General features: G+C 40.4%; 4 protein-coding genes across 5 annotated transcripts; 2 read left to right on the plus strand and 2 right to left on the minus strand.

Moving 5' to 3' along the window:
• The first annotated feature begins 1,110 nt into the window (after window positions 1-1,110).
• On the plus strand, window positions 1,111-2,712 carry LOC116927363. The gene is made up of 5 exons (XM_032934375.2): window positions 1,111-1,314; window positions 1,409-1,619; window positions 1,676-1,835; window positions 1,902-2,098; window positions 2,160-2,712. Exons 1-5 carry the CDS (start codon window positions 1,199-1,201, stop codon window positions 2,436-2,438), a joined length of 963 nt encoding a protein of 320 aa, XP_032790266.2. The 5' UTR covers window positions 1,111-1,198; the 3' UTR covers window positions 2,439-2,712.
• LOC116927346 (katanin p80 WD40 repeat-containing subunit B1) lies at window positions 2,444-10,679 on the minus strand. Its single transcript, XM_032934362.2, is given in 17 exon segments — window positions 2,444-3,297; window positions 3,363-3,482; window positions 3,553-3,627; window positions 3,692-3,768; window positions 3,836-3,949; window positions 3,951-4,052; window positions 4,126-4,366; window positions 4,426-4,642; window positions 4,736-4,996; window positions 5,268-5,348; window positions 5,721-6,066; window positions 6,124-6,274; window positions 6,338-6,525; window positions 6,606-6,731; window positions 6,802-7,020; window positions 9,834-9,964; window positions 10,152-10,679. Coding segments are annotated over 17 exon segments (2,616 nt in total). The 5' UTR covers window positions 10,186-10,679; the 3' UTR covers window positions 2,444-3,164.
• A 397-nt stretch (window positions 10,680-11,076) lies between these two features.
• LOC116927372 (NADH dehydrogenase [ubiquinone] 1 beta subcomplex subunit 9) lies at window positions 11,077-11,766 on the plus strand. The gene is made up of 3 exons (XM_032934386.2): window positions 11,077-11,238; window positions 11,308-11,450; window positions 11,513-11,766. The coding sequence occupies exons 1-3, from the start codon at window positions 11,141-11,143 to the stop codon at window positions 11,701-11,703; spliced, it is 432 nt and encodes a 143-aa protein (XP_032790277.1). The 5' UTR covers window positions 11,077-11,140; the 3' UTR covers window positions 11,704-11,766.
• Window positions 11,690-18,081, minus strand: LOC116927337. 2 transcript variants are annotated; one of them, XM_045179105.1, is made up of 12 exons: window positions 17,964-18,081; window positions 17,619-17,900; window positions 17,282-17,438; window positions 14,833-17,196; window positions 13,978-14,045; window positions 13,838-13,903; window positions 13,567-13,760; window positions 13,341-13,485; window positions 13,170-13,270; window positions 12,879-13,097; window positions 12,012-12,122; window positions 11,690-11,942 (listed from the first exon to the last, which is right to left on the minus strand). In XM_045179105.1, the coding sequence occupies exons 2-12, from the start codon at window positions 17,863-17,865 to the stop codon at window positions 11,832-11,834; spliced, it is 3,783 nt and encodes a 1,260-aa protein (XP_045035040.1). In that variant the 5' UTR covers window positions 17,866-17,900; window positions 17,964-18,081; the 3' UTR covers window positions 11,690-11,831. The 2 variants fall into 2 exon arrangements, with proteins under 2 accessions (XP_045035040.1, XP_032790243.2); XM_032934352.2 differs by having other exon boundaries at window positions 17,619-17,881; window positions 17,964-18,029.
• Between the last annotated feature and the right edge of the window lie 2,980 nt (window positions 18,082-21,061).

Below are 21,061 nucleotides of genomic sequence, written 5' to 3' on the forward strand. Positions count from 1 at the left end.
ATCAGCGTTCAATTTCGATTATGCCGTGTGATTTTTGGAGAATTTCAAGAGATGTCGTTTTTGGCCGATTTTGCCAAAAGTGGGAAGGCTATACCCTTCCCACTTTTTCATTTTTGGTCAAATTTCAAATTTCGCTTAAAATACATGATTCCGATTCGGAATTCAATGAAAATCACGAAAATCAGGTTTATGTTTCTATTGGTCTTATAGTTTCTGATTTAAACGTTAAAAACCGTAAATTAAGTTGGTGCGCTAACAGCACTTTTTTCGTTAATTTTTAAAACGGCTGGTTTAACGAGAAAAACAATGACGAAATCGAAATCAGTGTTCAATTTCGATTATGCCGTGTGATTTTTGGAGAATTTCAAGAGATGTCGTTTTTGGCCGATTTTGCCAAAAGTGGGAAGGCTATACCCTTCCCACTTTTTCATTTTTGGCCAAATTTCAAATTTCGCTTAAAATACATGATTCCGATTCGGAATTCAATGAAAATCACGAAAATCAGGTTTATGTTTCTATTGGTCTTATAGTTTCTGATTTAAACGTTAAAAACCGTAAATTAAGTTGGTGCGCTAACAGCACTTTTTCGCTAATTTTTAAAACGGCTGGTTTAACGAGAAAAACAATGACGAAATCGAAATCAGTGTTCAATTTCGATTATGCCGTGTGATTTTTGGAGAATTTCAAGAGATGTCGTTTTTGGCCGATTTTGCCAAAAGTGGGAAGGCTATACCCTTCCCACTTTTTCATTTTTGGTCAAATTTCAAATTTCGCTTAAAATACATGATTCCGATTCGGAATTCAATGAAAATCACGAAAATCAGGTTTATGTTTCTATTGGTCTTATAGTTTTTGATTTAAACGTTAAAAACCATAAATTAAGTTGGTGCGCTAACAGCACTTTTTCGCTAATTTTTAAAACGGCTGGTTTAACGAGAAAAACAATGACGAAATCGAAATCAGCGTTCAATTTCGATTATGCCGTGTGATTTTTGGAGAATTTGAATTGAATTGACGGTCGACAATCTTCTTATGTCTGAATAAAAGAATTACGTTTATATTTATATTTAAAACGCTAGATGGCAGTTTTAAGCATAGAAGCCTCTTGAAAATGTAAGTGGCGAAATCAAATACATGGGTTTATTTACGTCGGAAAACACATGTCTGCTATAAGGATAAAAGCAAATCGAACTAAGAAATGAATTTTGGTTCCTATAAAGTTTTTGCTCGGATCTTCCACAGCTCAGTAATTTATAAAAAAACTTCGACCCAGGCAAAGTTCTTGGCAAAAATAATGGGAGGGCAAAAAAAAAGGTAAAGATTTTAGTTAAATGTGTTGTGCTTTTTATCTTCGTATAAACGACCTTCATTAATTTTCCCCGTGTCCCACTACCACGTTCTTTATTAGAAGAGAACATCGTTATTTCATCGAAAACCGATCAACGTCTTTGTTGCCAGAATTCTTGGAAAAAAATTCTGGTGGAAATACTAAAATGGTAAATCGTAGAGTTGACATTTTAAACTCTGTGTTCTTGGAGAGGATTAGTGATCTACTACTATCAGCCAAACAAGATCATGGTTCAACCAGTATTCACAAAAATGGTTTTCTGGTGACAAAGGTAATAAATTTTTATAGCTTTATGGTGACCCACTAAGTTTATTATTCTCTAATTAGGTAAAATACCAAAGTGATGGGTCAGCACTTCATGTATATTGGCAGGCAGATACAGATTATGTCTCAGTGGAGAAAAAGCTACCACAAATGGGGGGCTGGTTAAGACATGAACTTTCTCAACTCCAAAATGGACGAGTTCCTCACATAAACTTTATATTTGGTAATTACATCTGGTATTTTTCAATTTGGAATTTATGTGGAATTGACAAAATGCTTGTGCTTTTAGATACAAGTAATTATAAAGCTACTGATGTAGAAGATCTCTTAAAATTCGCAGATTTTGGACCCGACCATATTTCACCACATCCTACCAGCGTAGGAGAAACGTTCAGCTCGACAAACAGGAACGAAATGAAAACAAATGAAAAGCTTGCGAAAAGCTCTAATGTGCTCGGCATCGACCGGAATGCCATTATCAGCCAAGTACTATACTACTTCATTCCTTGTCCAATTTCAGGGTAGATTGATCAAACAGAATTCTTAGGTATCGAGATCGATGAATCATGTTCCCAAAGTTACGTCAGTTGAACACCAAACTACTAATAGCTACTCGTTTGACAATCAACGTCGGGTGGATTTCAAAAAATACCTTCGGGATCAGGAAATCTTGAAAGCTAAAATGGAAAAGAAACATTTGAGGTCGATGGTGGAGAATATCGATCTGGCCAGCTTAGCTAAAAACACAGGCAATAATTTTATCGACGATGTGTTCGAAGAAGATGATTACGTCGAAGATGAAACTTACGATGAGTGTTCAAAGTAGGGTTGTACAATTGATAACAGTATGATTTATTGTTGACAATTATGCGCAGTACAGTGGTGATTTTTGTTCTGAAATTCATGAAGTATCATTTGACAATAGTGACGCATGCTTACTTAATGGCCTAGTTCACTTTGCTCATGCAATGTAACACAACCTCTCACGTTAGTTTTGAGGAATGTATAGGATAACAGCCATATTTACTGCATCCCTCACCCAAAGCATGTTACGATAGAAAAACGAACTTCCCCAAAATATATGTTGAGATCCACGTTAATTTTTTCAACCATTTTCTCGGGGAAGAGGGAAAAATTAATTTGTAATTTGGAAAGAGCTACCGAAGCAGTCGACAGGAGAAAAACAAGTATTCAAAAGAAATCCTAGCAGAGAAACTACTCGCACAATCGGTGGCGGAAGGCAAAAAAACAAAAAAAAAGAAGAAAACAAACACGCGAAAATGCGCTGTAAGGCTAAACACACTTGTTATATCACAAAAGACGGTGAGCGCACCTTTCGAACATTACTCATTGGTTTTTTTAAATTGAAGAATGAATTTTATGGCATCGAAGAAAAAAAGTAAGAGAGAAAAAGAGGGAAATTTCACTCTTGTTCGCGGCTTCATTTCTCAGGAGATGGGGACTATTATTTGGACGGATGTCTGCTTCGTTGTAAGTTCATCATCCTAACGGCTATGGGAGTGCGATGAGGTCAAGCACTGAAGGAAAAATCTCAATCAAAGACCTGTAACAGGATGTGAAGCTCTCGAAACGTCTGCCCCATCTTGCCGGCCATGGCTTGACGTTTGAGAACAAAGGCTTTTATAGGCACCAATTGACTGTAACACGACATGCACTTGTTGAACCTGCACGGATAAAACCTGAAGGTAATTAACGATTTTTTTTAGAGAAAACAACTATATGGCCTTACCGTTCTTGACGTGAAATATCAACGCCAACTGACTGAGTTGGAGTTTCAATGTTGCTTTTAATTACTGTAGCGAAGTTCTTCAATACCAATCTGAGTGAATTACATGCCGTATTCACATACCTGGTGATACAATTACAACTTAATACGTATGCTAGTGTATCATCAATTAGTTTAGGACCACTCAACTTACACTTCAAATTTACTCTGAAGAAGATCGGCAATGGCGGGTAGTAACAAAACGCACAAGTCCAAACTCCACAAAAATCTGCGCAAGAAGACAAATTCGAAATCAAATTCCAAGTCACTCAAGTCTTTTCAAATTGGCTTACGGTCGGAAAATGATGACACTGAGCAAATCAACGACAACGGCCGGGTCATTCATAGTCACTGCCGTTTCAACAGCCACCTGCACATGAGTATGTAATTAGAACGTATATAAAACAAACAAAAGAAAGCAATACGGCGAAAAATACCTTAGCATCTTTGTTCTGCCAAAGATTGTATACGATCTGCAAGTTACGATGCCGACTACTTAAAACGGTCATCATTGGTTGATGACCCTGGACAATGTTAGTCACGATATCCATTCTCCGTTTGTTCCAACGCCAGTGAACTGGAGTCTTCGTATGGGCTCGACATTCCGGATACCGAAGGGCTCCCGCCACCCATTGACAAAGAGTTAAATTTGCGCTGTAAAGTACAAGTTAAACTTATTTTTTTAAAAAGGGAAACCCTGATTACTCTTTATTATGAATCTTGTTACCGGCATAAAATCCTCGAGATCGAGGCCTGTTAGTTTATCAGTCATAACTGGAACGTAATCTTGGTGAAGAGCTACGGGAGGCTGTGACGACATAAATGGCGAATAAAGAGAATTGACTCTGCCTTTCGAAACAGGTACAGTTAAGTCAGGCCTGTTGCGTGTTAAAGAGCTGGAACGTGATGTCGAATGCGATCTCATATTCAACGAAGGTTCCGATGGACTGTGGCGGATGTTGTTCAGCCTGGGCAAGAAAATAATAATAACTAGGTTCACAGAAAGCTATAATACGAAACGACAAACTTAGGTGGATTTTCCGGATCAGAAAGTGAAGGCTGTAGAACTTCTTTTATCGAATCTTTTCGTTGAATCAAATCACGACGAAGTGAACGGCCGCGCGATGTATGAGGTCCTGTTGGCGGTAGAACGGGCGGACCTCCACTCAAGTGGGTCACATCCGGACGGGGAGACGTCATGGCAATTAAATTGGTCGGAGTGTGCAAGCTAGCGTTATAAGACTCTGTTCAACAGAAACAATGATAAGGGATTGAGCAGACTAGAAAATACCGAGAAAAGTATTATTACTATTATTTGTCTTTACACATTTTTTTACCTCTTTCTACGCTAGAGATTGATGTGATGTTTTTGTTTGATGAAATAGTAACAGACGATGTGCTGTTTCGCCTCTCTCTCATTGTCGTAATACCAGCGGCCGGCCTCCCAGGTCCACTTTGTGGAGTTTTGACATAGGGCGGCGAAGGTGATGGTGACGGGCGATGGACCGGACTATTACCCGATGCCGGTGTAGGGAGCGGCGAATGCTGCTGAACCAGATCAGGTGGTGGAGGACGGATAACATGCGGAATAGCTGTATCTAAAACGACAGTAATCAAATCAAGAATTATAATTTTTATTTTTATGCTATACGGACCAAAGAGAAGAAGAAGAAAAAAAATGTAAGGTAACAAGTAAAAAAACACACACACACAAAACAAAAAAAAAAAACAAAAACAAAAAAAAGGTGTGACCGCAAGCAAATGCCTCTAGACGGTAATTGGAAACCAGAGCAAACCAAAGATTACCACCACCACCACCACGCCATAGTTATTGCTTTTTTTTTGTTTTTGTGTGTTGAATCGACTCACCCAGTTTTACTTTGTCGCCTATTAGTACCGTGCTTGACTCTTTGTCCGAATTGATCTCGAGCGGAGGGGGTGTGCGAGACACTGAAAATGCCAAGAAACACGAAAAATAACAAAAAATCGTGTTGTTCCAATTAAGGTTCGAGACTTTAGAAAGTTTTTCGCCAAATATCGCTATCGATAAATGGCGGAATTGTTCACTTTATGGTTCAGAAGGCCACTAAATGACTACAGCCATTTGAAACGGACGCACCAGAATTTGAATTGAAAATTTGTACACGGTTTAAGGCCCTTTTGCTAAGACCAAACTGCAATACACTTAAATGGAACAACATTGTCACAATAACCACGGAGGTAATCAAAACAGGATTTCCAAATTTGTTGTGCGACATGCAAAAGGACTGTGGACGCACGCGTAATGTAGGAACAAACTAGGAAATACATAGCAGCACTTACACTCTCTGCCACGCGGTTGGAAAACGTTGTGGTATTGGTTCAATTCCTCAGCCGCAATAATACCATCATCTTCCGTTTCAGTGCTCGATTTTTCATCCGATTCAATTGTGTCGTGATTTATTTTAATCTGACTTTGACGCACACCGCCCGGCGGTCGCTCCTTGTTGAAACTTTTACGGAAAGATTGGCCATGCTGAAATGCCATTCCACCTCCGCTTCCTCCTCCAATACCAACTCCTCCTCCACCAAGACCAGACAAGGACTGTGACGAATCTCCAAAGGGTGCCACTTTTTTCAGGTCAATAACGTAGATCGACACGTTGCTCAAGTTATACGAGACGCCAATCTAAAATTAGAAGTATAAAAACTTGATACCAATTTAAGAGTTTTCGCGTTTCTTTACCAACTGGCTAGAAGTGACGGCCATGTCTTGAATGCGACCCCATGGAAGCGGAATGCAATCCAAAATACGACAAGGTTCCCAACCATACACTCGCAGTCCATCTTGAGCCGCACTGAATAAACATTTTCCTTCGGGGTGGAAATAAATTGACCTGAGAGAAGAAATGTAGAAATTCAGATTTTTCACGGAGCATTACGCAAGAAATTTGTCTTACCTGATGCCACTGGTTTCTGGATCGGAATTGGAAACTAACGTAAAGTTCTCTAAATCCCAGAAGAGGACGCGTCGATCTGCAGCTCCCGAGGCCAGTAAAAATTCGTGAGGGTGGAACACGACTTCAGTGACTGCGGCCGTGTGTTCACGCAATTCTGACAAAAGCTTACCAGCTCTCAGATCCCATATCTTTTGTGATGCAATCAAACATAAATGACTTGATTTTTTTGTTCTTACATAAAAGGAATGGAGGGGAAAAGAAAAAATACCTTGACGTAGCCATCATCACCGGCCGAGGCCACCCACTGACCGTCGGGGCTAAATCTCAGACTGTTGACGGTCGAACTATGTCCTTTATATGTGAAAATACAACCTTTGCGTCGAATATCCCACAGCTAAGAGGACACAAAAGGAGTTTGATGACTGAAGAAAACATAACAGCCACATGAATGTGTGAAGGTTTACTTTCATGTTGGTGTCCGTGGAGCCGGTGGCGAGAAAGTCGCCGTAGGGGTGGAAATCGAGGGCTTTGATGCCGGCCCGATGGCCAGTCAGCGTACGCACCATCCGCGCCGCCTCCAGATCCCACACCTTGACAGCTCCAGCAGCGCTTCCCGCACACACCAATTCTTCCGTTGGAGAGAATCTCACTGCTTCAATGGCTGTCGTATGGCCACTCAGACTCTAAAATTTCAAAATAGAAAACCACCATTTATAGAGGATTCCTTTTTCCCACGTTTCGCACGGGAGTCCCGCTCGAATCCGAAAATGTAAAATAGCTTAAGGAAAAACAGACCCTTTAAATTTTGTGTTTTCACGACTGAAGTCAAAAAATGAGTTTCAATCACGGCTATCTTTTAAACCGTCTTGTTTTCGACATTCCGAGGATTGCTTTTCCCATTTTGGTTCGGTTTCACCGAACACGAAGGGGAACTGCGTGAAGGACGAGCCGTCCTCGCTACTGGTATAATGCTTTCTACGAAAACGACATACGCAGAGATCAGGGAGAAAGAGAAAAAGACTGATAGAGGTGCATAAGGTCCCTTTCTGACATTTCACTATTGCAGTAACTGCAAACCAGATTCGATCATTTTGAATCGACTGATATCTTTGAAGTTGAACAATAAACCAAAAATTGGTTCACGTCACTGTGCTATCCCGAAATGGACACACAAATTCGATTTACCTTGACCCCTTTGATTCTCAGCGGCAACAACTACCACCACGACGGGGAGCAGCAGCGCAATTCAGTGGGAGGATACACGAAAAGAAAAACCGGACCCGTAGGCAAGTGAACCACAACCTGTACCTCTTGGAACGGTCTGAATCGTTCAGTCCAGCTTAGTAATCGTTGCGACGTTTCCCACACACATTTATAGATGCAAGCAATAGAAAAAGTTCTAACCGGCTTTTGACAATCCAACAAGAAACGAATAAACCCGTTAACCCATTCGGGTATCCCAAAACAGAAAATGATTGGAATGGATACCCCTGCTCTACAACACATTAAAAGAACAATGGGCCCCGTCAGTTTCAAAGTGCCAGGTAGGAAATATCAGTGCTTTTTCTTTGTATCGTTTTTGGGGGACACGGATGGCAGATGTTGCCGTTTCTCTCCGTAAAGAGAGCGGCAAGGGCTGCAACTCGCAACTCGTTGCTATGCCAACTTTGGTTGACTAAGTAGGCCCAATTAATCAAGCTTACTTTCATTCAGAAATTCGTCATTCAGAACGCAGCAGCCGCCGTTTTCAGTCAAGGGAAAATGTAAGATAACATATATATATATATATAAAACAAAAATGAAAGCTAGCCTAGACAGATCCTTCCGTAAAAGGCAATGTTCGTCAAGCTCTCTCTCTCTCTCTCTTTCGTTGGTAAAAAAAAAAAGAAAAAAAAGCCAGCATGTGTGGGTTGTGCGCTAGCAAGATTGCTAGCTGAACGCTCGAGGACGGTTGAGGTAATGCATCCTTATTAACAACTCCCAGCTATATCTTCTAACGGAAACAAGAACGGAACAATACATACAAAAAACAAACATAGTTGAGCATACAAAAAAAAAAAAAACGCACGCACGGCGATAGAGTTGCATGTCGATAGTTTCAATCAAGAAAGATTCTGAATCTATAGCGTGACACGAGAAAAGAAGGGTGCCTCAACGTTGTCATGGATACTTGGCTGACGGTTGAGTCGATTTGAATCGAGGGCGCTGTCTCACTATGCCTTATATGGAACTTGAATCTCCCGTTTAACTGCTCGTTCTATGCAAATGCAAGACAAATTTTCAACGGTCAGCAAGAATGAAGGTTCGCACAAGCACACACTTTCGTGTTTATCTCTGAATAAACGCACGTCTACTCTCGTGATTACCTTTTGATTGAATATTCAGTACGGCGGCAGGCTTTCCCTTTTACTTAATTTTTGCCTTTAAAATAAAATTCTGTCTGAATTCCATTTTTCTAGTTTGCTTCTTTCTTTTCCCCTCATCCCTTTTTTCGCGAGAAACATTTAGAGAATGTTGTGTTACGAAAAGACAAGGGGTTCAATTGAATGCCCGATGTCAAGGGCAGACAGTAAATGAACGATGAAGAAATCCTCTCAATAGGGCTAGACAATAAAAACCACGGATTGATAGCTTGAAAAGGGTGAACGCATCTTTTGACTCAAAATTAAAAAACCAAAATACATAAAAGAGTAACCCAGCCATGGGAAAAAGTTAACTGTCGTGACTGTTTTTCCCGTTGTTGCCCGAGGATGAGCTACAGAATAACCGCACTATGCTCGTTTAAAAGAAAACAGAAACAATTGTTCATCAGCTGCCAAACTTTCATCTGAGAATTGCGTCCTTGTTGCAATGACCTCGCGTCCTCCATGCAGACGGTCGATTTGACGCTTCAATTGGCGTCCGCGTTTCTTTGCAACGCCCTGCTGGCCAGCCACGGTAAAGATGGGCCTTCTCCCCCGACTTTATTTCTCCCTTTCGTCTTGTTCTATTTTGTAGTGTTCGACAAGCCGAAGGCTGTTTTTAGATGAATCGAAAAGCACTGGCTGGAGATCCGGAGTCGACGATTTAGGTAAAATTATCTGCTTGACAGCCGAGGGAGAAGAAATAAACGGCGACCTGACTACGAAAGAAGAAGTACTTGTCTCTTGCTTTTCCCACAGATGGAAGGAGAAACACGGTCGGCCGAGCTTCCGGTAGAGACCCGTAACGACCTCCCAGGTGTTACGCCTTCAGGTGCTCTCCCACCCATCCAACACCCCCAGTAAAAGTCTTTGTTTCTGCAACATCTACTATTCCTAAGATATAATTAAAGAGTGCACACAGTGAATCAAAAATTCCCCACCATTAAATGGTCATGAGTGTTCTCTTCAGCCTTTCGAATGGTCTTAGGTGAACAGGGTTCATTTGATTATGCTGGAAAAAAACTAGGGTTTGTTGACTTATACCTCAAAGTACAGCCTTGGTGGTTAAAGCAATCATAAGTAGTTATCTTTACCATGATGCATGAAGGTTTGCCGATTGCCCATAAATTGACTTTCTTGTCATCTCCCCCTGTGACCAAGACTCGTCCTGACTTGCTTCCTAATGACAAGCAGTTAACATTGGCTCCGTGGGCAGAAAACTCCTCTGCAAAAGAAAATACAAATAAATATGAATGTAATCACAAGGTGTAGAAATATATACAGACGATGAGGGAAGAGTGAATAAAGAAAGTGACCATCACAATTCCTGGCACAATGACAGCAGGAATATTGGCAATCATTCTGAAAGTTCTTGTAAAAAAACAAGGCTCTGTTAGATGAAAAAATCTTACGTAGTTTCCATGCTCTTTTCGTTGTTGTAGCCATGGTTTCGGTTTGGTTGACGTAAAAACCAGGGTTGAATCCTAATCCAGTCTCCAAATCAACTCACACACACACACACACACATTCACACAATATTCACTTGTTTATGTGTATCAAGACATCATCTTTGTCTTCCAGCTATGGGACTGTTGCAGGTAGAACTTCACCAACAAAGAAATCGAAGTTTAGATATATGATGTTACGCCATTATTAGTCGTCTGACATGGATTTTCGTCTTGAAAGTAGAGTTGATATAATTGGCGGGTTATAAAAGAAATGGGACCGTACACCAATCAGGGTTAGAAATACAGGTCAAACTTTTTCTTTTCTATTAATCACGTTGGGAATCACAATACCAAATGCCTACTGAAAAAGAAGGAACGGAAGAAAATCAGGACACGCACTTTTTTACTTCCACGGTAGCTCAGCAACATTAAGGACTTCCGGAGACTCGAGCTCAAGCAACCAAACTGGCCTCTGTAACTCTAAAACCAACGTTGAGAAACGTAAATTTGTTAAGAAAGAAAATAAAGTTCGTCTGCTCAGAGCCACCTGGTGGAATAAGAAAAGTTCGACGGTATAACCTTTCTAATTCTATTTCGAATCAAATGATTTATGTTAACTTCTATCTTTACAAATAAATTGTAACGGTAAATTATAATGCATGCTAATTTACTTAATTGTTTCAAAAACTTCAGAGACAACTATTTTTTGTACAAAAAAGGAAAAAAATTCAGGTTTTTGTTTGGAAGTGGATTTCAAAATTATTGCTTCTATTTTGCGAGTAAAATATGGAATTCTTAAGGCTTTCAAGGTAGAGAGTCGATAGGCTGGAATCTGATGTCTGATGATTTTTAGTTAGTAATTAGTATAAATATATGACATCGATGGTTTAGAACAGTTCGTTCTGCTAGTCAGCTATTGTCAATGGTGTCTGTTGTTTTCTAGATAGTACAAGATGGCGTACCTCCAAACCGAAGTTATTGGACATACCCAGAAAGTATGTAGACTTTATAAAAGAGCTGTGAGACACGTCCAAGAATGTACATCTAATAGGTAAGGAAGAAACTGCCATTGTATTTCCATAGAGTGTAATATATGACACCATTCTATGAACTTTCTTAGGGTTGCATTTCGATACAATGCCGTATTGCTGAGGCAAAGGTTTGACGAAAACCGTAGCCTAACGGATACCCTGAAAGTGCAAACTCTCATCGCAAATGCAGAGGAGGAATTGTTTCAGAAGCAACATACACACCCCCTTAAATGTACCATACCAGTACTTTCTTGATATCCAACTTGGCTGATTTTTACATATCTTGGTTTACAGTTGCTGAGTCACCTGGTGGTTCTGCCTATGGAAGAGAGCTCAAATCTCCCGACTGGGTGCTGGACTATTGGAGCCATGATGAGAAAGCTCAATATCCTGAGTATTTTGCTCGTAGAGAAGAGCTAAAAAAAGAGTATATAGCCTATTGGGAGAAAAAATTTGGGAAAGCCGAGGAGCCCCATCATCATTGAAAATGTATTGTTATGCAAATTACCATGTATAGGCACTTAAATAGATAAGACTTCAGACAGTGATACAGTCAAGATATTAAAGATGAATGTATGTTACCAAAATTTCATGCAAATCTGTAGATCTGTCTTTAAGTGGTTGTATCATGATATTTATCATGATCTTTTATACCAAAAACTAAAATTTTCATGGCTTCTTGATATGTGACAGGGAATGTTTTCTGGACACCATAAATCAAGGCCTATATTGAATTAGCAAAAAAGACAAGTCAGGCAAATAGAAGATGCATATCTATAGAATAAGAATATACCTCTGGCAGTAGCAAATCTAGAGTAAAAGCTCGTTTATGATCCTTTCCTTCCTGTAGTTCTTGAACGCGATGAACGTTTTCAGTAAGGAAATTTGCCAGCTTGCTGTACAACTAAAAGTAGATTTGATATCTTTAGCATCAAACAATCGGCATTTACATAGTAAATGAGCATATAATCGCAATTAATACCACCCCAATTTTTCCTGCTTTCATTTTTTAACGGTTTAATTATGACATGTCAAGTCACAGAAAAATGAAAATTTCCGAAGGAAGATTTGTTGCATAATGGCGTGAACGTTTTCAAACGTTTAAGGTTCCCTCCGATTTGGACGAAAACAATTGCCTTTTTAAACTGAAGATTGTCCAAAGATCCGTTAATATGGTATAACCATATAACCAACACCTTGAACAATAATCTCGAGAAACCACCCTATGAGAATCAGAAAGCTCCCACGAGATTTCCACACATCGCTGCAAGTTCCAAGTCTTTGCTTGTTTCCGATTATGCGGACAGCAATGCTGCATCCATCATCTGTCAATCTCACTCACATTTTTATGAAATTTGTGTCACTGTTTTGCACAAAATTCGACGAGGCATGGCGTTCACATAATCTGAAAATTACGTGATGGCCTGTGCCTCTCACTCCCTGTCGTTGGCAAACTGTCATCACGTTTCCCAGTGAGCAAGGGAAAGTAGACCTATAATGACAGATGACGTTATCTGTATCCGTTCAATATGTTGTCTTATTTAAACGAAGGAAACTTTACTCGCGTCGAGAATCGAGAGGGAGTGGGGGGGACTTTGCGAGGGTTCTTGAAGAACCTACGTGAAGGCCAAAACAGCCACGATCGATGTCATATATCTACCTCGCGTGAGTTTCCCAGAATGCCAGACGTAGTAGCGGACTGCGTCAACCGCTGCCAATTCTGCGACTTGTACAGGTTTACTCTAAAGGCTTGTTCTTCTGAAGGCGATGTAACAAAATCCGCTAAATGCTGGAGGCAAGAGTCTGTCAAGACGTGTTGTTCCAACATGATGTCCACAATTTGTCGTCCCTTTTCTGACTCACTCGCATCTAAAACCGCCTGTTGAGAAACAAAGCGTAAAAACGTTTGATAAAAATTTACGACACACATGTTAGACAATTTCCTTGAGACCTCTTCTGATGAGTCAGAGTTGTCCAATGGCTCGGGAAGATCCAGAATCTCATCCAATGGGCACGACGTTAAATAACGTTCAGAAAACAGATTCACGGGAGCTAAAATAACAACAACAAAAGAATCATCATAATAAACCTATCTGAGAATATATGGGGAAAAAGGCATTACATCGATTGCAGGATGTTAGATATTGTCGGACAGTGAGTTCAGCAAAATTCGGTTTACTGCGCAATTCAACAAAGCTCCAAGCGTGATCGTAATATAAGTCGAGTTTTTTGCCGACGGCTACCTTATTTTTGTTCCTGCCGAATGTCTATCAGGACAAGTTTCAGAGGGAAAACATACCAGATGTCAATCGAACTGCATTAAAGTTTCTATGTATCCCGTTTTATACCAGAAGTTCAAGGTTGAGTTGATGGTGAAAGGCTGAAATCACTCGATTGCGCCGGTATTTGCGATGATTATTGGGGACCTCAACGTTGAATGCAACGAGGGTCAAGGTGTCGGGATCCGACGACTCGATCACGGCCCCCGGTAAGAACAGGCTAGAGCTTGCAACCGACCATACCACTGTATTCGGTTTTAGTTCTAAATGAAATACCGATGGTCGAATATCCTTTCTTTTAGTATCACTTGAGAATTTTTGGCTAATTTTGCTCTATTACCTTTCCCAACCGCGTCTCCATGTTTGTTCAGCAATTCTTCGATTGGTTTTAGCTTGGGTTTGCAACCTTGATGTGTTTATATTTACATGTGTGTTAAGAAGGAAATTCAGTCCCAAAAAACAAATAAATGCCCGAATTACCCTTGATGGGTGTGCCTTTGGGTGTACTTTTGGATGATCTCCTACCACCTTTTGGAGAGATTGGCATTCTAAAAGAAAACGAAATGAGATCCTCCGATGCAAGTATCAAAAGATGATAATCAATAACAAAAAAGGAAAGAAGAAAAAAAAAAAAAAAATTGGGAGAAATAACAGATCCATCAACTTCACATCAAGCCAGGTAACTCTGGACCGTTACTTTACACACAATACCCACTACCGTACCTACTACTTTCAACTTGCGTTGTTGTCTCCTTTCATTTTTCATTGTCTGAATGCAAATTCCGAGACAAATGTATAGAATGGTGAAAAGGAAAATCTGAACGGAATTTCATAAAACAATACACACTCGTGTATTATATTTTTTCTTGTTTTTTTTTTTTTTTTTTTTTTTTATTTTCTTATTTATTTTTTTTTTATATTTTTTTTTTGTAGTTTTTTTTTTAGTTTTGGTTTTTCGTATCTCTGTTCGGAGTGTATCAAGGTAGGGAGGGAGGGGGGAATACAAAGGTCATTATCATGATAATCAACACTATCGGCATCATTTTTCCACTTCGCGTCGAAGATAAAGAAGGAGACGAGAAAATGTTGCATTAAACAACAGAGCTACAGGAAAAAATGCCACTCGAGCGCAATGTTGCTCTTTCAACCTAAAACGGTGGTTTTTCTCATGCGGCAAAACATTTCAAAGGCTTAAAATAAAAATTCAAAAAAAATTTTGAAACTCGTAGTGTTGAATATGAATTGCACGAGGAGTTTCAAGAAAAATGGTTTAAAAAAAAGAGTAACAACATTTGCCAAAAAAAAAAAAAAAAAACTATACCCAACGGGTCTTACGTTGAATTTGACTGCTCGTTCTGTTGAGGTTGGGATGCGGCAGAGGCGGCGACTGCCATTTGAAATAAGTTTTCTAAGTCACTGCCGGCTTGTAGGGAGGACGGATCGATAAGCAACGTTTGGGTGGCACCGGGGCTACCATCCTCTCCTTCGCCCCCGCACGCCAAAAAGTCTTGCATGTTGCTGCCAGGCTCCCAAACCACCATGTAGGTCTCCCCACCTTCCATCTGCATTAGAATGTTGCTGCCACCGTTGGTTGTTACGACTTCGGTTGCCTCTCCATTCTGAGATGTTAGGGCTACGGCTTCGGCTGTATCTTCGGTTACAATGACGACACCATTTTCGGCCACAGCTTCGATTCCATTCTCAGCTATAACTTCGACTGTCTTTTCCGTTACATTTTCGAATCTATCCTCCGATACCATTTCGATTCTGTCCTCTGGCACATTTTCGATTGTGTCCTCTGGCACATTTTCGATTTTATCCTCTGGTACAGTTTCAGCTCTATTCTCTAGTATGCTTTCAATTCTGTCCTCTGCTAGAGTTTCGACTCTGTCATCTGGTACTGTTTCGACGTTCTCCTCCGGTACAGTTTCGACTCTGTCATCTGGTACTGTTTCGACGTTCTCCTCCGGTACAGTTTCGAATCTATCCTCGACTTTATTTTCCACTCCGTTCTTTAGTTCATTTTCGTTCACATCTTCCGGAAAGGTTACTGTTTCCTCCTTTTCGACTGCCGATGTTTCACAGTCGATCTCCACGTTTTGCTCTATTTCTATTTTTTGATTCATTTCATGTGCATTAACTGGAGGTTCCAGATTTTCAATAGGTGTGGCGTTGCCGTCTTCTAACTGACATGCTTCTTCTTTTTCAACTACCTGTTCTGGATTGGCCTTTTCGACCTCACCCTCAACAGCTCGATCCATTTCCTCTTCTGCCAAAGAAGGATGTGGATTGGCGTCCTCGACCTCGTTCTCAACCACTTGATTGATTTCCTCCTCGTCCATTGGCTGATCCAGTTCGACTTTCTCTGGCTCATCGTTTACAACGCCTTGATCCATATCTTCTTCGACCTCTGATGGGGTTGAACTGATCTTGTTCTTGTCGATTTCAATTGCTTTACTAAGCTCGGCAATGTCTGGGATGGTAGGTACACTTGTTTCGGCTAGAAGAGATGCAACGTCTTGCTTTATCTCCTCTTCGCCTTTTGGAGGAGTATCAGGTGATGATGGTTCAACGCCGTTTACGCTGGCTGTCATCGTTTCTTTTATCGGGGATAGACTGTCGGTAGATTTTGAATCGCCATTTAAAGTTGAACTTCTTGCCTCACGATTTGTGGCATCTAGATCTGCATTAAGTTTTTCGATTTCAGCGCTGATGCCAGCTATTAACGACTCTTCTGTGTTGGAAGCCTCACCATCGTCTTCGTTGAATTTGTCAGGACTTTTGACATTCAGCGGCTCGGTTTCCATTGCATCATCTTCATCTTCTTCGTCATCGCTTCTCTGGTGAAGAAGGCCAGACTTGCATGGCCGAAGGTCGCTGTCCGAATCACTTTCGGCTTCAATCTCTTTAGCCTTTTCTGTATGTAAAGGTATTTCCGTCTGTTTGTTCTGTTGTTGCTTCTCTTCTTCATCGTCTTCATCCCAGTCGGCCATTAATTTGTTTTTAACTTCGGGATTGGCTTCTTTTTGGAGGGATTTTAGCCATTTCTTTTTCGGATTAAACTGTGTCTTACTTTCGCTTGGTTTAGCTGTTGGACTCTTTGCCGATGATGCAGTGGCTGAAGCTTTGCCCGACCGAGGTGTACGTGGTGTTTTAGGAATCTTGGCTGTTTTCGGCGTTTTGGCTGTTTTTGGCGACGCCTGGGTTTTTGTAGACGCCCTTGACTGAGAAGAAGTTTTGCTGTCGATCTCTTTGGATTCCAGGTTTCGCTTAACTTGGTCGAAAAGGTCACCGTCGGGTTCTGCGGTGATTTTACTTCGTTTGCTAACGGTTTTTTTTGTTGGGGAACTCGGTCTTTTTTGAGCAGTTTTCTGCTTGGTGGTGATAGTGTTGGCAGAGCTTGAGTTGCTCAAATGTTCAGATTTCTTATGGAGGACCATCAGGTTTAAGCGGAAAGTCTGAAATGTACAGCTGTCACACTTGTATTCTCCCACTCCTGGGCTTCCTGCAAGAGGTGACTTTTCTTGCCTCCTAATTCTGACTTCGTGGTCTGACTGACCCTGAAAGCGAGGATGATTGACTTTAGGTGTAATAGCTTCGTTGGCAGTTGGGCGGCCAGGGCGACGTGGAGTTGTTCCCTTAACGGGAGATTTTGTTTTCGCTTCCTTTACGCGTGGGTCAACGAAAATGTTTTTGTACCTGATAAAAAAAAAGTGATTGCAATGAACATTTAACCACATTTAAAATTGTGTGGCAATTCTTTGAGAAAAATCTTCAAATATACTTAGACTGTGCAGGTACAGATTTTTTGGGTTGAAATTTTTCATCATCTACCATATCTGGATTGCCACCAGTTAATTTCTCAGCTTGTCTGATACTGTCAGCAAATTTCATGAAAGGACTGCTTGTTTCATTTAGTCGTTTTTTCTCAAAATATTTCTCTGTAAAAAAGGAGGGAAATGAGTTTTGAAAAATATTTGTCATTGATATTATATGAAAGAATGATATGATGAAGTCTAAAACCGAAAAGCTGGCAAATTATGTAAAACTTTGTCATTATGTTCCTTCACAGAGGACACAAAGGAAGATGTGGGTGACGCCAAATTCTAATGCAAGCTTACTCATTCCAATGGATATGTACTCCTCTTTCTGGTCTGAGTCATAGGCACAAATGATGGATTCATCTTCTACAAACTGGTAACTGTCTTCATTCAGGTATTTTACAACAGCAATGGTTTTATCTGTTACATCTCCTACTAGATCCTGGCGCAATTCGTCCACGTTTTCGACACGGCCAGGCCACCAACCGAGTCTCTTGCTTGCCATTACCCAAACCACATCTCCGCTTTTATAGTTTCTTGGCTCCATGTCACATGCAGAATATCTGATTGCGTTCAATCAAACTAATCATCAGCGTTTTTTGGTTAATAATTGGGTTTTTGTTTTGAGATGTGTGTTTACAATACCTGCAGCTGGGCTAGCGGACCACAAGGCGGCGTCATTGCATGTAACACGACGTTGGCTTTTTGAACACTAGATGGCTGAAATTCATTGCAAAAGAGGCAAGTACAGACAAAAGCTAACAAAAGATTATGGATATCATCAATAGATTAATCAACCATCGTCAAGTATTGCGCCAAAGACCTTTTTAGCTAAATAATTCGTGAAACCTGAAGGTCCCAATTCTCTCAATTAAACTGCATTTCTATACGACGAGATGCGTATGTCGTATGAGAAACCCTACACATGTCGCCAAGCCAGAATGGGGTGGATGACGAGGGTTCTTTCGAAATTGCATATTTTGAAATCTAAACTTGTCACCCCTTCATTGTGTCACAGCATGTTTCATAGTTTTATTTATAATCCGATTTTATATTTGCTTACGTACAAATCACATGGTGTGGATATTGGAGACCACTTCCCCTAACTGCAACTCGTCAGGGCCGTTTCAAGTGGTAGCGAGGGAAATCAAAAACCTGGTCAAACAGGGGGCAAGGATTATTTTAAATTGCACATTAAAAATTTAATAGAGTCGTCAAGGGCACGATAAAATGATTGACAACTTCATCGACGGCCATATGCGTGTGATCCCGCACAGCTGCGGTTTTTTTTTCTCGAAAACCCCGTGAAATTGTTCTATACTCCTCCGTCTTCTGACTCACTCTATTTCCCCATCAACTACTTTTAAGTCAAATAAAATTTCGGGAGGGAAGGCCAACCAAAAAAAACAACAAATAGAAATAGATCCATTAAAAACTGATACCTGCTACTGAACGTCGAGGAAGATATTGCGGGGTTGCGTCGAAATGAAAAAGGAAACCAAAAAACAACACAAATTGTGACCTCTACCACTTCATTTTTCAAGAAAATCGTGAACGAAGCCCAAACAGCAGAAACAAGAGAGACGTGAATAAGCTCTCAAGGTTCTATTTCTCTGCCTGTAATTTTTTTTTGTTGTTTGTCTGAACGGAGCATAAACAAGAACTCAATTCGGATAATTGCTCTTATCTTTTTCCACCAACATAAAGAGTCATCATCCGGTATAGACACACAACAACAACAGCACGTAGGAGAAACCCATCTAGTATAAATTAAAAAAATATGTGTTGTAGTACGAAAAAAAAAGGATGGAAAACAATTAGTCGCAAAACTTCTGTTGTCGCTGGACCCGTCCCAAATTACAGAGCGACATATAACGCAGTCAGTTCCATATCCTCTCGTTTTCATTACATTTTATTTAAATGGGGGGAAAAAAAACACGTAGGAGGAAGGATAATGGAGCGGGAGTTAGCGACTTCTGATGGGGTTGGGAAGAGTAGCTATCGAGACGAGTCCAATGTTTATTTTCTCGTTTCTACCGTATATCGTATGGTATATTACCATTGATGAATGCACGACTTTCCCTTTCTTTTCTCCATGGGCACAGTTGTTGTGTGCCAAATGAGTGAAAAGGGAGAAAAAAACCCTCCGACTGCTGACAAATGACGACCCAGTCCCGCCCACGCTGTTTGACTGTATGATGATGATGATGATGACGAGTTGCTGTGACTAGCAGATGACCTTAGTGACAGGCTAATGACAGCCATCGTACAGTACAGAATGACCTACCTATTATTTCTAGGCCAAAAGGGTAGGACGGATAACAACAAAAAAAGGGTTTTGGAAGTAGGGGGAGTGTATTTTGTAAAGAAAAATAATAGGGGCGATGAGTATCAAAGAATTGCATCCGTACAAACAAAACAGGTACACACATGAATCCAACTCGACCCCCCATTGACTATTTTTTTTTTTTTTTTCGGGATATGAATGGTTTCACGCATGCAACCTGATCATGTCTGTATAACTCATATCGTCAGCTAGGGAGAGGTTGCGCATCCACTTTGTTAGCCAGTAAGCACGACATGTACACCCCCCTCCATTCCCAAACGTTAGCTACGTACGAATCGATAAAACACTTCCGAATTCTAGCGTAGTACTCCGCACGCGCTCTCTCCTATAACTCATTCCGCAATGTGATGTGTAAAGCTAAACAAAGGGCATACTATATTATATACTACATTACGAACTCTATATACGTATAGTATATTATATCCGCTATTTACTGTTACCCTACTGGCCTCTACCATCCAGGTGGTTCTTCGTCAACGAAATTCTTCTTTAAAAAAAAAATAAAACTGAAGTGAATCTCTGGAAGGTAAAAAGGAATTTTGCCAGAAAAAAAAAAACGTGTAGTATGTGGGGTCGCGTGTGTAACAGTGCGGAATAGATGCAGAGAGAAGCTATCAAAAGGGCATTTGCCACGCAACAGACACGCTTTTATCATCGATGCGAGAAATTTGTGTTCCCTTTTTTTCTTTTTTCTTATGAAATTCTATTCAATTTTCCAGTAGAGAGATCAACGTGTGGATACTGCTACTGCTGGTTGTCACGGCGTTGTTCATTTCGTGATTAGACGGCTATATATGTGGATTTGAGTAGCGCAGCTCTTTTGTATTGATTGGCTCTTGTGTGTTGAATGCCTTGTAAATGATCTTCCACTGTTGCACACACCTGGCTAACAAAGGGCAAAAGAATTTCTCAATCCGGATCTGTTATCAACTGGCGAGCGCGCCGGGTGCTGTTGGTGGCGTTCAAAGGATAATCCCTAGCCTTGGGGATTATCCGGCTATTATTCGCGGCGCGTTGCGTCCAATGAAGGCGCTCGTTTAAATCGATACAAAAAAAAACACGAAATGATTGGTATTTTATTTTATCTTGAATTGAAGTGAAAAATGTGTTTGTTATTTATTGGGTAATTGATCCCTACGCGCAGTTTTGTCACCCGTTTTTCTTTCTTTATAGATGGCGTTGTCGCCATATTTGCTCGGTAACACAATTTTAAACACAAAGGGCGAGATTTTTTTTTTTTAAACTCTAAAATTATCTTCACGCATCCTGGTGTAAAAAATAATAAAATAAAAAAAACGGGTAAAGTTGGTAAGAATTTTGGTATTGGGGCGTTGGCTCGGATTTGAAATAAAAAATCGAGTGGCATTCAAAACTCGATCGTGCGGAAACTTATTTT

Source organism: Daphnia magna, linkage group LG1, assembly GCF_020631705.1.
Source record: "Daphnia magna isolate NIES linkage group LG1, ASM2063170v1.1, whole genome shotgun sequence".
Classification (NCBI taxonomy): domain Eukaryota; kingdom Metazoa; phylum Arthropoda; class Branchiopoda; order Diplostraca; family Daphniidae; genus Daphnia; species Daphnia magna.

Excerpts from the sequence above, each read along its gene's own strand:
- LOC116927372 (XM_032934386.2), top strand. The coding sequence starts at position 11,141 with ATGGCGTACCTCCAAACCGAAGTTATTGGACATACCCAGAAAGTATGT. Across the intron at positions 11,239-11,307 it reads CAAGAATGTACATCTAATAG|GGTTGCATTTCGATACAATG; the intron begins GTAAGGAAGAAA and ends GAACTTTCTTAG. Across the intron at positions 11,451-11,512 it reads ACATACACACCCCCTTAAAT|TTGCTGAGTCACCTGGTGGT; the intron begins GTACCATACCAG and ends CTTGGTTTACAG.
- LOC116927363 (XM_032934375.2), top strand. The coding sequence starts at position 1,199 with ATGAATTTTGGTTCCTATAAAGTTTTTGCTCGGATCTTCCACAGCTCA. Across the intron at positions 1,620-1,675 it reads ATGGTTTTCTGGTGACAAAG|GTAAAATACCAAAGTGATGG; the intron begins GTAATAAATTTT and ends TTCTCTAATTAG. Across the intron at positions 2,099-2,159 it reads GGAATGCCATTATCAGCCAA|GTATCGAGATCGATGAATCA; the intron begins GTACTATACTAC and ends CAGAATTCTTAG.
- LOC116927337 (XM_045179105.1), bottom strand. The coding sequence starts at position 17,865 with ATGGAGCCAAGAAACTATAAAAGCGGAGATGTGGTTTGGGTAATGGCA. Across the intron at positions 17,197-17,281 it reads TCTGTACCTGCACAGTCTAA|GTACAAAAACATTTTCGTTG; the intron begins GTATATTTGAAG and ends TTTTTTTATCAG. Across the intron at positions 13,904-13,977 it reads CAAAGGCACACCCATCAAGG|GTTGCAAACCCAAGCTAAAA; the intron begins GTAATTCGGGCA and ends AAACACATCAAG.